Source organism: Melanostigma gelatinosum, assembly GCF_949748355.1.
Source record: "Melanostigma gelatinosum genome assembly, chromosome: 5".
NCBI classification, from domain to species: domain Eukaryota; kingdom Metazoa; phylum Chordata; class Actinopteri; order Perciformes; family Zoarcidae; genus Melanostigma; species Melanostigma gelatinosum.
The window spans coordinates 21,303,375-21,318,418 of record NC_136638.1 but is presented as its reverse complement, the minus strand read 5'-3'; the positions used below and the strand labels follow the sequence as shown (position 1 = coordinate 21,318,418).

The 15,044-nt window shown below is 42.3% G+C and overlaps 1 protein-coding gene across 1 annotated transcript in view; it reads left to right on the top strand.

Moving 5' to 3' along the window:
- Nucleotides 1–15,044, top strand: part of diaph2 (diaphanous-related formin 2) — a 349,512-nt gene that overhangs the window by 126,687 nt on the left and 207,781 nt on the right. Inside the window, exons 17-18 of the mRNA XM_079268826.1 lie at nucleotides 4,172–4,531; nucleotides 13,085–13,199. Of these exons, the coding sequence (XP_079124952.1) occupies nucleotides 4,172–4,531; nucleotides 13,085–13,199 (475 nt within the window). The remainder of the gene's footprint in view (nucleotides 1–4,171; nucleotides 4,532–13,084; nucleotides 13,200–15,044) is intronic.

Below are 15,044 nucleotides of genomic sequence, written 5' to 3'. Positions count from 1 at the left end.
GTCTGGGAACTTTGGCATTGTAACAAGATGCCTGTTTGATGTGCCTGTTTGACTCGCCCACGATTGAGTTGAGTGGAGGTTCTGCCTGTAAACATCAACAAAGGACAGAGGAATCGCAACAAGTGGAAATCATCCACCCTTTCCCCAAACCTTTGCCTGCAGCCGTTCAAGCGAAAGGGAAGGGAGGTATTCAATGAATCGGCTGTGGATGTGATGAATAATGTAGCACTGCAGTGGTACATCGGAGCACTCTGCGCCATCCCATTAATAGGTTTTAACAACCTGCCGGTCTAGTAGCTGACCCAGCTTGGCCCCAAGAGGGGCTGGAGGTGTAGTGGACCACTTTCTCTCTCTTTCCCTCCGGCCTGGCTGATTACAGAATTTGACTCGACGGAGAATGACAGCGACACTCACAATGTAGTCACCATTATAATGTGTGCTTTGCCGTTGAGATAGAGCGAGTTCAGTTGTTCGGCAAAACAAATTCACTCATTGAAATGTGTTGGACATGCATCTTTAAAACGGTGGTCAAAAGAGCAAGACGTACTGCTGAAAATCCCTCAGACTCGTTCTTTAAAGCTGAAACATCTCAAAGCCTCCAACTTTTAATCCCCGGGGATGAAAATGAAACAGAACTTTTCTTTGCTTTAAATATTGCTCTCTACTACCATTTTCTGAAATTCCTTCAGAATTAGGATTCTTTTTAAGGCACCCTGCCAAAGGTTTCCGTCTCCCTTTCCAGTACAGACATTCAATATTTAGTTCTCTACAATTCACGGTCGGAGGTGTTCTCCAGGAATGACTTCATAGAAATGTTGCATTTCATCTGCTGTGCAATACGTTTCCATCCCGTTTCTTCTGGCAAAGTCGCGCAGAGAAATATCAAAGCAAATGGGGAACATTTCTAAAGTGAAGACTGCAGTGAGAAATCAGTGGCCATCACACATCTAAGAGTGTTCAACTTGAAATGTATTTTACAATGCCAGGAAAGAAGAAAAGGGAAATGTAAGAAGGATTTTGAAGGTTCACCAACTGTCAGTGATGCTGTGCCTTGTTCCTTTCATGTTGCAGTCAGTGCACTACACTGCTGTTCTTTTGAAGGTAGATTACATCTTGTTTTAGGTGTAAAAGTACAGTGCACTCTGCCTTCTGCACATCAAATCGCTAATTCAGACAAAATGGGACTATGACACTGCATTTGGCATGAACTGTTTTAAAGGACCTCCTCTTTTCCCTGCTTGCCTCGTTTTTTCGAACTTTGTTGTGTTCGGTCCGAGTACTGTACCTGTTCCATTGTACGAGTGTTCTTCTTCTTCTCTGTCTATCTAACACCCCCCCATTTGTGCCTCTCTGTTGCCCTCTGTGTGTGTTGTGACTTGTGTGTTCCCGTGGTGTGTGTGTGTGTGTGTGTGTTAACACAGTTAACTATTGAAAAAGACAAGCTCAAAGAGGCTCAGAGACTCATCAGTGAATCTGAAGCCAAGGTGGGTGTCCTCCTTGCATGCTCGGACTTTGACAAAATCACACATTCAATCGCCTGCTAATCCCAGTTATATATTGAGTGAATTGTCTTGTGGTGCTTCAAATCGTTTGTTGGAGAGAACACTCAAACTGATTGTTGAACTGATCTTTTGTCCCGTCTTTCCTTCTCTCCGCATTCGAGTCGCACTCCATATCATGCAGCACATGTTTTGAATCGCCTGTCACTCGTCATATTTGGATATATGTGAACTGACTTGCGAGGGGAAGCACATTTCACACTGAAATACGCTTTAACATGCGATTGTTTTTGATTCCATTATGATAACCATTGTTAAACTCTATGGTTGTGTTTAACTGCACACGTATCCTGCCTGTTTAATGCAATTTTCACAAGTATACACGTCGTGATTGATTCCCTCGATCAGAGATGAGGTCGGGGCACAGATTTAATCACATAGCATTCAGAGTTGATTACCTGCCACGCTGACCTCCCTATTGAGTCTGGAAGACTATGAATCAAAATTGGATGGGTTATTTCATATTAGTCCGGTTTTCTACTACACACAGAGCTCCAGAGGGGCTCTAAAGTAACATCAGACGAATAGCATCAAAGAGCTGGCGAGAAACAAAATAGACATATTTCTATGAGTCTCTGTAGATAGACATGTTTGTGTAGTTTGTCTCACATGTTGCATTCATGTATTAGTCGATCTACATTACTTGTAATTGCTAGTTCAGACACGGACGTGATATGGACATATCGTACATGTTCTTCACCTAGTCAGATCATTTAACACTATTCTATTTCATTGTATATACTGTGCGTTTTTGTTTTATCTTATATATTCTATATTCTGATATTTCATTTGTCATACTCTGTTATTCTATTGTTTATATTGGGCATTTTTTAATACTTAATATTTTGGTTACTCTGTTACTTGCATTTTGGTGTATCTCGCTGCTGTAACATACAAATTTCCCCCTGGGGATGAATAAAGTATCTATCTATCTATCTATCCATCTATCTATCTATCCATCTATCCATCTATCCATCTGTCCATCTGTCTGTCCATCTGTCCGTCCATCTGTCCTTCCATCTATCTATCTATCTATCTATCTATCTATCTATCTATCTATCTATCTATCTATCTATCTATCTATCTATCTATCTATCTATCTATCTATCTATCTATCTATCTATCTATCTATCTATCTATCTATCTATCTATCTATCTATCTATCTATCTATCTACATGAGCTACTTACACTAGATACAAAAACATAAAGTCTGATATTGTCCCATAATAATTCAGTATAAAACTCCGGTTATCATTCAAAATACACAATTATTATACACGTTACAACATATGGATGTCTTTTTTTGAATTAGATGTTTGGTTTGCTGTCTGAGGACGAAGAAGCCAGTTGCGATGGTGTTTGATCCCAAGGGTTCAGTGAAACACTGGGCTCTCTCACTGGGTAGATGAGAGAGAGAGAGACTCGGAGGGCCCCTCAGTATGGAAACAACTGCGATCTCATTTAGCAGCTAATTTGCTTCCATTCTCTCATATTAATCTTAAAAGAGGAAGCGGGGCACGGGGGTTGAGATTGACAGACATGTAATCATTGGATGTGGATTTTCACAAAAGGGCTCTGGGTGTTGTGAGCAAGAAGCTCCTTGCAGACCACCTTCTTAATTTTGGCCCTAATAAACAATCCACCAATGCTATTATGTAATGAAACACAACGTAATGTCTTTAAATATGAAGCCAATTACATTTTACACACACAATCAAGTGACTGAGGCAAAAGCACATTGTGGGGAATTGGGTTTGGAAATGAGAAGTGAAATTGGAATTGCTTTTTGGTAAGAGCCGGCGTCTAATCACCTTCAAAGATCAAACCCTGTCTTAATGCGGGTGTCTGTAATTGGTGTATTTGCATAACTTTTTTTCCTCGAAAGCACTTTCTCCATTGGCATTATCCCTGACTACCTGTGCACGTTGTTTGTGTGATGGTGCAGACGTGTCAAAGGACTGAAAGACTTTGTCTTATCAGTCTGGGGTCCAATTACATCCCCGTCTGCTGTTTAATAACCTGCCATTGTGAGGACTCATGATGAACACTTGATGGGAAAGCAACATTCTTATCTATTGTAAATTAAAACAGTATTTGGTCACAGGTGTTTCTCCAACAGTTTGCTTTAGATTTACATACATATCGAGATTAATGTAGACAGCCAATTCACAACTCTCCATATAAAGCGGCGTTTTTTTACAATATAATTCCACTCGTGCTGTCATAAACCCAGATAAACCGGTTGTGTTTATACGTGTAAATATGAATTGTGGCTCCAATAAGCAACTACAATCAAGCTGCAGCACTTCTGCATTTTTGTGGCTATATGATTCATAATCACGTCTGCTGACATTGACGACAAAATTGCGCATTTTGTGACACAAACTAGGAGATATAGCAACCTATATATATATATATATATATATATACTCCCACAGAACTCCCACAGTAATCCTTGTTATTGACTCATACTCACAGTCAAAGCCCGTGGCCAGTTACTAAGATACTGAAATGCAGGCAGTAAAACATTTTTCACACCACAAAAATGCTTCCTCACTGGCACAAAACAAAATATGATTATATCATTAACATTTCTACTCTCTATTTACAGATAGCAGCGGGTCCAACTGCACCTGGACCACCACCTCCGCCGCCCTTACCGGGGGGTGCAGCGGGTCCTCCTCCACCACCTCCTCCCCCACCTCTACCCGGTGGCTGTCCTCCCCCACCTCCCCCTCCTCTCCCTGGTCACGCTGGCATTCCACCACCACCACCTCCTCCTCCTGGTGGAGGACCTCCTCCTCCCCCACCACCCCCTGGGTTCGGGCCCCCACCTCCTCCGCCTTTCTTTGGGGGCCCGGGTGGGCCTCCACCACCTCTTGTGTTGCCGGTCATCAAACTGCCTTATGGACTGGAGCCCAAGAAGACCTACAAACCTGACACCGTGATGAAGAGGGTGAACTGGATCAAGGTATGGGAACCTGAGTAAATATGCTCATGCTCACTGATAATACTGGTGATTTCCCATGCAAACACTTAGCACTGGCTTTAGAGGATTCTTGAAGTAAACCTACACGATAAGTAGATGTGATGTTGAGGATCGGAACCAAAAGGAGCTCAATTCAAATGCACTCTAGCTAGGGCTGGGCGATATGGCCTAAAAAAAAAATCTCCGATTTTTTTACAAAAAATCCGATTCACGATTTAAATCGATTTTTTTCCCCCAAAATTTTTTGCAGATGACAGAAGCTGTTGAAAACAATTTTTTCTTTTATTTTGTGATGATTTTCCCAAGTAGGTTGATAAAAATAAAGTGCAAACAAAACCTGAACATTGTAGAAAGGTGCCTGTAGTATACAAAAAGTATTTGGTCACTCTTTTGTTTGCCTGAATCATTTAAATATAAAATTAAATTAAACATAACATTAAATGGCATTAAATAGTAGCCTTCCATTGTAAACAACTGTGCAAATGTAACTTTTTACAGTAAGCTTTTCTAACTGAATACACTGATACAAACACAGCATGAAATAAAATGTATATGACCCTTTAACATTCACATTTTCAAAAGTGCAACATCTGATCTAACATCAACATAACATATTTTGCACAGTAAATAAGTGCATGTAAACAAAATCAAGTGCATTCACAACATAACCAACAGTATTAAACAGTAGTGCATGTTTTTTCTAAATATTTTTTGCCAGGAAGACAAGCCTGTCTACTACCTCTGGCTTCAGGCATGCACGGTGGCATGTAACAATGCCCCCCCCCACACACTGAAAAGCCTCTCAGAGGGGGCACTTGTAGCTGGCACAGAGAGGTATTTCTTTGCTAAAGTACTTAGCCTTGGAAAGTTAAGTTGGTGACGCTTCCACCAGTCAAGTGGATCGGTGTCTGGGTCAACCTGCTGGACCACAGGTCAGTTGTTGCGGAGTAGAATGACATCCCCTCCAGCTCCGCAGAGATCCTTTGGCGTGTACTATTGTACAGCCGAGGCAAGGCAACGTCAGAAAAATGTTTACGGCTTGGTAGCACGTACCTGGGGTCCAAAGCTTTGAGACGGTGAATAAACCCCGGCTTTTCCACGGTGTATATGGGCACCATATCTTTTGCGATATACATCGCGACTGCATCCGTGATGGCTTTCCACCGGGCACTCTTCTTCTCATGCGGAGTACAGTTGGTGAATGTCTCCAAAATGCTGGGTTGTTGTTGTGAGGTGGCGGCGGCGGCGGCCAGCAGTGAAGCTGCTGGCCGCCATTGTTTTAGTTTGTAAACAATGCGCGCGCACTCTACTACGGGAAAAAGGGGTGGGGGCGATTTTCTCGATTTTCAATAAAACACATCGCCTTAAAGCACACATTCGAATTAATCGATTAAATCGATTTATCGCCCAGCCCTAACTCTAGCTATGCAATCTAGTCAAGCAACCCATCAGCCAAAGGCTAAACCTGTTCCACATTTAACACCCATTTCAAAAGATTCTACAGCAAACAATTTTCATTCCTCAAATATCCTTGGATTTGCACAATTACTGTAATTGAATGAAGACTGAGCTGTGTAAGGTTCCATCACATTTGAATAAGATTTCAAAATGACATTATCTTGTGTGGGGGCTCTATTTTACCCTCCATAATGCATCCGTTGCCTCGAGAGTTCTTCGCACTAATTTGATGGTTATTTGCCGATGCTTGTGTGACCTTGCGTCTTTGTCTTCAATTACTGACAGTAACCAAAACATCAGACTAGTTCTTCTGACATCATGATGGTACTGCACATTATGTTTAATGGTTTTAGTGGAATCCAGCTTTACACTGGAAAGACATTTTAAAAGTGACTTTTCAATGTGTTGAAGGCCATTGCGCAGCAGTTATCTCATCATGATTTTCAATTTTTTTTCTAAAGAACAAGTTAACAAATGGGGAATATTTTGTTTGTTTTGTGATACATTATTTATTCAACAGGAGGCCACCAAATTACACATAAATGAGAGAAATGAATGTGGAAATACAAGTCGGCGTTCACTATTGCATTGTAGGCGGCATGTTACAGATGGCATTTCTGTCACCTCAAGGACTCTTTGAAATGCCACGTGTAAATGACCTCTGAGAATGTGTAGTGTATTTAAATAGATTGTTCCTTTTTTATGTCTTTTATTTTGGACGTTTTGTCACTGCAGTCGGTGCATTTCCTGTTGCGCTTTTATTCTGAAGGTATAAACACCGGAAGTAAGAGGCCGTTAAGGAAGCCGTTAGAAAAGTCACTAAAGGGACGGAAAAAGTGATTTAACAAGGAAGATGGATACGGTTTTATTATTTTAGCACCTGGCCGATATAGGCACAAGTTGTTACGGTGTGTTCAAGGAGTGATTCATTAAAGACTTATGGACCATCAGTTCGAGACTACAGACCATTATTCAGCCGGGATGCTACGCCACGTATGCAAATGCGTCTCTGTGTGTGTGGGCGCTTGTGTTTCCAGAGATAAACTTATTAATGGTATCATACAGCAGTATGAAATATCAACAGGAAAAAACAGTCAGTAAGATAAACAACAATTTCGTTTTTTTCGTTTGTTATTACCAGGTGGGGCTGGTGTTTTTTTGTGATATTTTAAACATTATCTTCTTGGTTTTGCACACATGGTTAGTGTGCATGAGGTGACGTGCAAATGCCCATTGTCTGGGAAGTGTATGGAGGTTAATATGCAGGTGCATTGACCTTGCCTCCACAGGAATTGTAGTTTGGTGATGCAAATTAAATTCATAACCACCTGAGGAAAAACAATCTGTGTCGATTAAGTGGGACAAGAGTCGTCTGTCTTCTCTGTGTGCAGCAGATGGAAGTATGGGAGTGCCAGGAGCAACTATGATTTGGTTGTATAAAGAAGGAAGCGGGATGAATAGAGACTTGTTATTTTTCGCACCTACATCCCCGATTTTATCTCTGCCCCGTACATGTTGGACCAGAGTATGAATCACAGAGATTTGATAAAAAGAGGACTGGACAACAGAGTTTCAAATGAAGCTCAGAGGGCAGCTACAAGTTCATGATTTATTGCATCACCTATGCACAGCTGATGACTACTTACACACTGACAAACAGCATACATACATACATGCTTCTGTACTATAGCTAGAGTGACATATTCACAATCAGGGGGGGGAAGTTTATAATCTGAAAAAAGTATGAATACGTTAGGATTTTTAAGTAGAGAAGAGGTCCTCCAATCGAGCAAAGAATGTGATGGTGGTGATTTCTTAGTCAGGAGCAGTATAAGTCACCCACATGGGGAAAGGGCTCAGACACACATTGGGAAATGCCAGCTTTGTTTAAGTGCTGAATGCATTTTAAGTTATTCCTTTCCCTGCATTTACTTCCATATTTGTGTGTCAGTGATTCCCAAAGAAAGTTATTAGTGAAGAATAAATATGGGGCCCTCCAAATGCCAAAATAAACGAGGCATAAACTATTTAGTTCTAGCTGCTGTTTCCACTGTTTCATTTTTGAATTTCAAAAAACAGGAACAGTGACATTACATATGGACTCCCCATTAAAAAATAAAATGCAAATAATCTTGCCGTGCTAATTAAGGTTATCTGTAAACATATGGGACTGGCAGCATGGATGCCATGAGATGAAGGAAATTGCAAATGTCGTACAGAGAGCACCATGAGACAGGCTCATGTTGAAGCTCAACATTAGTTAATTATCTCAAGTTGTAACTCGCCCCTGTTTTTAAACATAGAGAGATGGCAACTTTATTTTGGTCAGGGCCAGCAGGAAACCCCAAGAGGTATGCACCAGGCATCATGGACAATCATCAGTGCATTTTCACCAGCTATGTATTCAGCCTATCAGTGGTTCCACTGCAAACTCTTTAATTATGCCTGTGGATATATCTTCAATTTTTGTGGTTACAAATTCATTTGGGGTAGGCCTAATGAAAAGCATCTGTGACTAATCCTTTATATTGTAGCTTCCACTGAAAGTGACGTACGTGCTTTATTTACCTTGGATTCAGGGCCTCACTTAAGTGGGCTGTGAGCTTCCACAAGCATTCTTCATTCGGGTTGTTTCGGGTTTTGTTGTATCGCTGTGCGCTCTCCCCGCTCACGCAACTTTTTATGTCATTGAACATTTCTTTTGTTTAGTCGTAGCTTTACCTTTTGATGAACAAAAATATATACATTTGTTTTTTTACTGCGCATACGTCCACATTTGATACGTTCACAAAGCTTTTATTCTTCTTTATATTTTGAAAGTCATTTCAATTTTTTTTGTAAAGGACAATGTCATACAAACACAATTCAGTGTTTTTTACAGAGTTGATGGAACAGTAGAGGATACATTAAAGAAACAAATAAAGGCACACACACACACACACACACACACATATGGTTCAACTTTTCTCGATTGAGCTGAACTGTGTCCAGAAAGTCTTTTGGTTCTCGGTGGTGAAGCAATGTAGACGCTTTCCAGCACGATGTAAAGGCATCAACAAGGTCACCACCGTCTGTGTGGTCTCAGGAACATGCTGAATCAAGTCAAAAGAGGATGAGGCATTGGATCCCACAGGATGGTCGAAATGGACAAGCTTATAGATGACATTTTTCTTTTTCTTTTTTTTGCCTTTGCAGCTGCCATGTTGATAAAAGTTATCGGCAAAGAGTCTTTCTTCTGCAGTTCAGAGTCTGCAGATATGCTCTTTGAAGCCAGTGATGTCTCTTTCTTGCCGTCTGTAGCAACAGGCAGTCCTCGCACGTCATGGCTTTGTCAGCTTGCGCAATGATCCTGCTCCCTTGTTGGAAAGGTGACACTCAACGTTGAAGACCGCATACTGATATGAGCGTGATGGTATCAGGATGAAGCTTATGGCATTTCTTGGTTTCTTGTCTTGTCGTTTTTCCAGTAAGGCAAATGCAGGCGGAAAATACAGCAGGCAAAACGTACTTCTTGCTCTGATCATTTAATAAATCTGGTAACCGTGCTTAACGGCATGATCGTAAACTTATGATTGGACTTATTCTGTTGAATCTCTGATGAGTGATTAGCTGGCCCTTGAACGAGTTGAGTGAGGTCAAATGTAGAGGTGAATATATGTTTATTTAGTGCTTCTTTTTATGTTATTTTACCTTATTCACAGTTCATACTAAAATCACTAATTCATCACCCATTTAGCAGCATGTTTTAATTCCGTTCTTTTTTCCCCACCTACACTGTTCCCTGTATTGCTTGTCACCAGCATTTCATGTTGGATGTGGAAATCACCTCACTGGATTTTGTTTTCCACTCGTTGTAGTTGAGGGACAGCTTATACATAGAAGGATGTAGATTATAGCGATACACAACTGTAAATAAAGCAGATTGAGAGTAGCGTTATAGTACATATTTTGTAGCATTTAAATCTGTAATTCAGTATTTACTTGACTGAAAGATGCGCAGATGATTTCCAATGCCCTTCTACACTTGTACCTGAGTGATTGGCAAATACAAGTCTTCAATAACTGAATACAAATATACCTTTTACATATTTTGAATTTAATAATTTTGTAGTTTTGTAGACCAGAAACATATTATAATGTATTTTAAAAATATAAGGGAATTACTGCTGACTTTAACGATTGGGACTCATGAGCTGTGGCTAGATATGCTGTATTAATAATAATCATTATTGTTATTACATATTATATAATTATATATAGTAGTAGTATGATTAATGGTGGTGGTAATGTTTGAATGTAAAATCTGAAGCATCACATGATTGAATGTTTTGCTACATCACAATATGGTGTTTCACCACTTCATCTGAATTAGGCTCTTACAGCCTAATTGAAAGAGTAATTTACACATGAACTGCTCTTCATGACTTGAGTGGGTGGTGTGAGAGAACGTACGTGGACATAGGTCACCTACACTCAACACCAACACCAGTTCGTGTTGAAAGTTTCACAAGCCTCCCATTAGCGCACCTATTGTAGCCGCTGTAGGATTCTGCATCATTGCTCGACAACAGTTTCAAAGTTTGCTTTATTGTCAATTCCACAATGTACTGAACATACAGGGGAGTTGAAAAGACGTTTCTCTCTAGTCCAACATATAACATAAAGTGAATACAGTGCAATAGATTAAAAAACATTAAAAAACATTTAGACAATAAATATACATAATAAGAGAAAAAAACAAAAAAGCTATCAATCTGTATTTAGCAGCAGTTGGACATGGGGAGTCTTAAAAGAGAGGAGGGAGAGATTTCAGAGAGTTCAGCTTCCTAACAGCCTGGTGGACGAAGCTGTTTGAGAGTCTGGTGGTGCGAGCACGGAGGCTCCGGTATCTTCTCCCAGAGGGCAGGAGGCTGAAGAGACTGTGAGGGGTGGCTGGAGTCGCGCACAATCATGGTCACTTTGCGGATGAGGCGAGTGTCATATATGTCCTGCAGGGAGGGGAGTGAGGCACCAATGATCCTTCCAGCTGTGTTCACTATGCGCTGCAGGGCTTTCCTGTTGTAGTCAGTGCAGCTTCCGCCCCACACAGTGATGCAGTTTTTCAGGATGCTCTCAATGGGGCCTCGGTAAAAGGTGCACACCAGGGTGGTGGTGTTCTTGCCTTCTTCAGTTTGCGGAGAAAGTAGAGGTGTTGTTGCCGACACGTACTGCTTGTGGCCTCTCGCTGAGGAAGTCCAGCAGCCAGTTACACAGCGAGGTGTTGAGCCCCAGCTGGTCAAGTTTGAAGATGAGTTTTTGTGGGATTATGGTGTTGAATGCTGAACTAAAGTCTATGAACAGCATTCTCACATATGAATCTTTTGAGTCCAGATGGGTGAGGGCTGGGTGGAGAGCAGAGCAGATTGCATCCTCCGTGGACCGCTTGGCACGGTATGCAAACTGGAAAGGGTCCAGGGGGGGGGGGGGGGGAATGGATTCGATGTGTGACATGACTAGCCATTCAAAGCACTTCATGATTATGGGGGTCAGTGCCACCGGACGGTAGTCATTATAGCAGGACGGAGTGGGTTTCTTTGGCACAGGTATGATGATGGTGGCCTTGAAGCATGATGGAACAACAGCTTGTCTCAGAGAAGTACTAAAGACATCCGTGAAGACATCCTTAAGCTCCTCTGCGCAGTCCTTCAACACGCGACCAGGGATGTTGTCTGGACCTGTTGCCTTGCGGGTGTTGATAGTGGAGAGTGTCCTCTTCACGCTGGCAGCAGACAGGCACAGAGCCTGGTCGTGGGGAGGGGGCGGAGTCTTGTGTGGACGTGTGCTGTTTTGTGTTTCAAACCGTGCAAAGAAACTGTTGAGGTTGTTTAGCAGAGAGATGTTGCTGCCGCAGATCTGTGGCACGGGTTTGTAGTCTGTAAGGGTCTGAATGCCCTGCCACAGGCTCCGTGTATCTCTGCTGTCTTCAAAGTGACTGGTTATCTTGTTCGCGTATTCCTGTTTTGCTTTCCTGATGCCGTGGGACAGGTCGGCTCTCGCTCTTCTCAGGCCAGTTTCATCCCCGGCTCTGAAGGCGTTGTTTCTGGCCCTCACCAGCCGATGCACTTCCCCTGTCAGCCATGGCTTCTGGTTAGCCCGAGTGATGATGTTTGTTGTATGAGTCACATCATCAATGCACTTACTAATGTAAGAAGTAATAGTGTCTGTGTACTCCTCAATGTCTGTGTGATTGTTGTATGTGGCTGCCTGCTCAAACATTCCCCAGTCTGTTGTGTCAAAGCAGTCTTGGAGAGCAGAGGAGGCCTCACATGGACTTGGGAATGATTGGCCAGCTTCAGCGGGAACTCTTCCCGTCTGTAATTACTGTGGTTTTATGGAGGTTAACGGCAACAGTGCAGCAGGCCAACAGCTAGTCAAGGCCCTTGTTAAGAGCTCTCACCGTAGCACTAAACACGATGTACAGCAGATTGTAGTGTCACACACATTATTAGCTCCAGTAGTAATAACTGCAACATGTCGGATGGGTTTGTTTACGTCTGAATATTTCTGTGCGCTCCTCTCTCGTCCGCTGAGCGGTGTGGAGGGAATGAAAGATGGGGGGGTGTGAAGGGATCCCTGTGGCCCACTACCACCTCGCTGTGTGTGTGTGTGTGTGTGTGTGCTCGGCTGCTTCTTAGAGGCTTTGCTGTCTAGGTAGGAGGAGTGTATACACAGATTTGCTGATGTTTTGTGCTGCAAACTGAAATTCACATACTTCATTCATTTCAGGGAGGTCATCAAGTGCTTTGATGTGAATGATTCAGTCAGGGTCTATCCACACGTTATCATCTTGACGCGGTCATACCCCTGCGATTTGTCCTCCCACGAAAGAATGTCCTTAACCCTGCAGGCTCCTCTTTTGGTCCTTTTGTGTTTGTAGTGCTTGCTACGGATGCACACGCAAGGACATGTGTGCGTCCACACACAGGAGAAAAAACCACACACAAACCCCATCTCAAGTGAGAAGAAGTTTTTGAGTGGCAGGTTGGTGGAATGGCGGTCTGTGATTGTGGTGATAATGGAATCCTTGTGTCATTGCAGATAGTGCCTCAGGAAATGGCAGAAAATTGCTTCTGGATCAAAGTCAAAGAAGAGAAGTTTGAGAATCCTGACCTATTTGCTCAGCTCTCCCTCTGCTTCTCCTCGCAGAGCAAAGGTAAGGCGGCGGCATCTCTCTTCACTCTTTCCTTAATTAATCTACACACACATGCTTCATTTAGCCTCTCGGGCAAGAGATGCCAAGCCACTTTCATCTTCTGACACTTTAGGAAGCCATTTTTTCTCTCTGAAATGTTAATTGTCTTTAAACCAAGCACTTTTCCCACTGCATTTAAAACCATCTGTTCATGCTCTCAAGTCAAACATCTGAGCCAATTACCGGTCCTGATGCTTTTGCTGCAGTGTGTTTTTTTTAATGTTATTGTGTCTTTGAGAAGGATAGAATGCGATGTGGCTGCACATTGAATGTGTTCTTTGTACCCGTTGGAGTAGGTTCAGATCAGTGTTTTTGTGTGTGCACGTGGACGTGCACAAACTTGAACTTGTACGCATATGTGTGAACCGAGGGAAGTTATGCTTGGTTTGCTTCTTGCCTTTTCCAGTCCAGTAGGCCAATCTTCCATCGGGGTAGATGGGAGGCTTTTTGTGACGGAAGCTCTGGGAGTTTTCTTGTCCCGGCCAGTTTGTTTCTCAGATACACAACCAGGCTACCTAACTTGCTGATGGATAACACAGGCAGTACAGAGCAAATTTGTTTTTGCATTGAAAAGACGGTGCGTTTGAAGGCACTTGATGTATGCCTCCCATGGCAATTTGAGTGTTTTCCACTTCTTTGACAGTGTGTGTGTGTGTGTGTGTGTGTGTGTGTGCATGTGTATAGCACACCCCTCTAATTCTGGCAGCAGTAGGAGGGGAGAAGTCAGAGCCCTGTCAAGCGCAGAACAGTCAAATCTGAGCTCTGTCAGGGTGTGTGGACATAACTATACAGAATCCACCAACTTTTCCCATATCCCCGCCGTCTGTTTGGACACCAGTCAGCCCGCCAGCAGCTTCTTTCTCCGTCGTTCTCACAGCCTCCGGGTCTACAAACTAGACTCGACTCTTTTTTTGTTCTGTGAAATAAATAGCATTTCTGCCTCAGCTGTGATTTGCCGGCATAATACAGATGGAAGTAGACTTTGGGTTGTTGCGAGGCTTAATGAAGTTGCAGGGATGAGCCTCTCTTCTCTCCCCGGAGGATATCTGGCAGACATTATTTATATTTCAACATGTGTCGTTTCTGAAGTGACTGAGTCAGACCTTCACGAAACCTTTGCACTACGTAATTAATTGTTTTACTTTTTGCTCTTCTATTCGATTTTGTTATTGAGGGCAAATGCATTTAATATTCATCGTTGGTTAAGCAGCAAAGCAGCATGTTTGCAGAGCACACCTGCTATAAAAAGACATTTTCAAATGAAATACAACTTTGCATTCGGAGGTCCACATACACATGACTTTAATTCAGCTTTAAATGTCCTCTTAGACTTTTTATTAAATTCACTTTCTCACCCACTGAGCTTTAAAAAAAAAAAAAGGCACAATAGATAGTCCGTGTTCCCGCTGGCAGGGTAGGAATTCATGATCCAGCATTTCCCCCGGGAGTTACCTTTGCTGGTTCCCTATCAATTACCCCTGCAGCGACTTCACTGAATCAGCTCTTTTCCCTCTATTGTTAAAAGAGAACATGATTTGCTCATGAATGAAAAATGCTGTTTAATGTTTGATATCCCCCCCCCCCTCCCATCAGCCTATGAGTAGGGCTTTGATGTAGATGGTACTGTAAAAAAAAAGGTGCTAGATGGAATCTTCCCAAAATGAGAAAGTTCATTTGTTTTTCCTCTTCCCTCTGTTACATGATTCATGCAGTATCGTCTTTCAAATGGATGCCATCTGAGGATGTGCAACAATAAGTGTGCTTGAACATGAAACGCTTTGTCGGAAAAGATCCCCGCTTTATTTC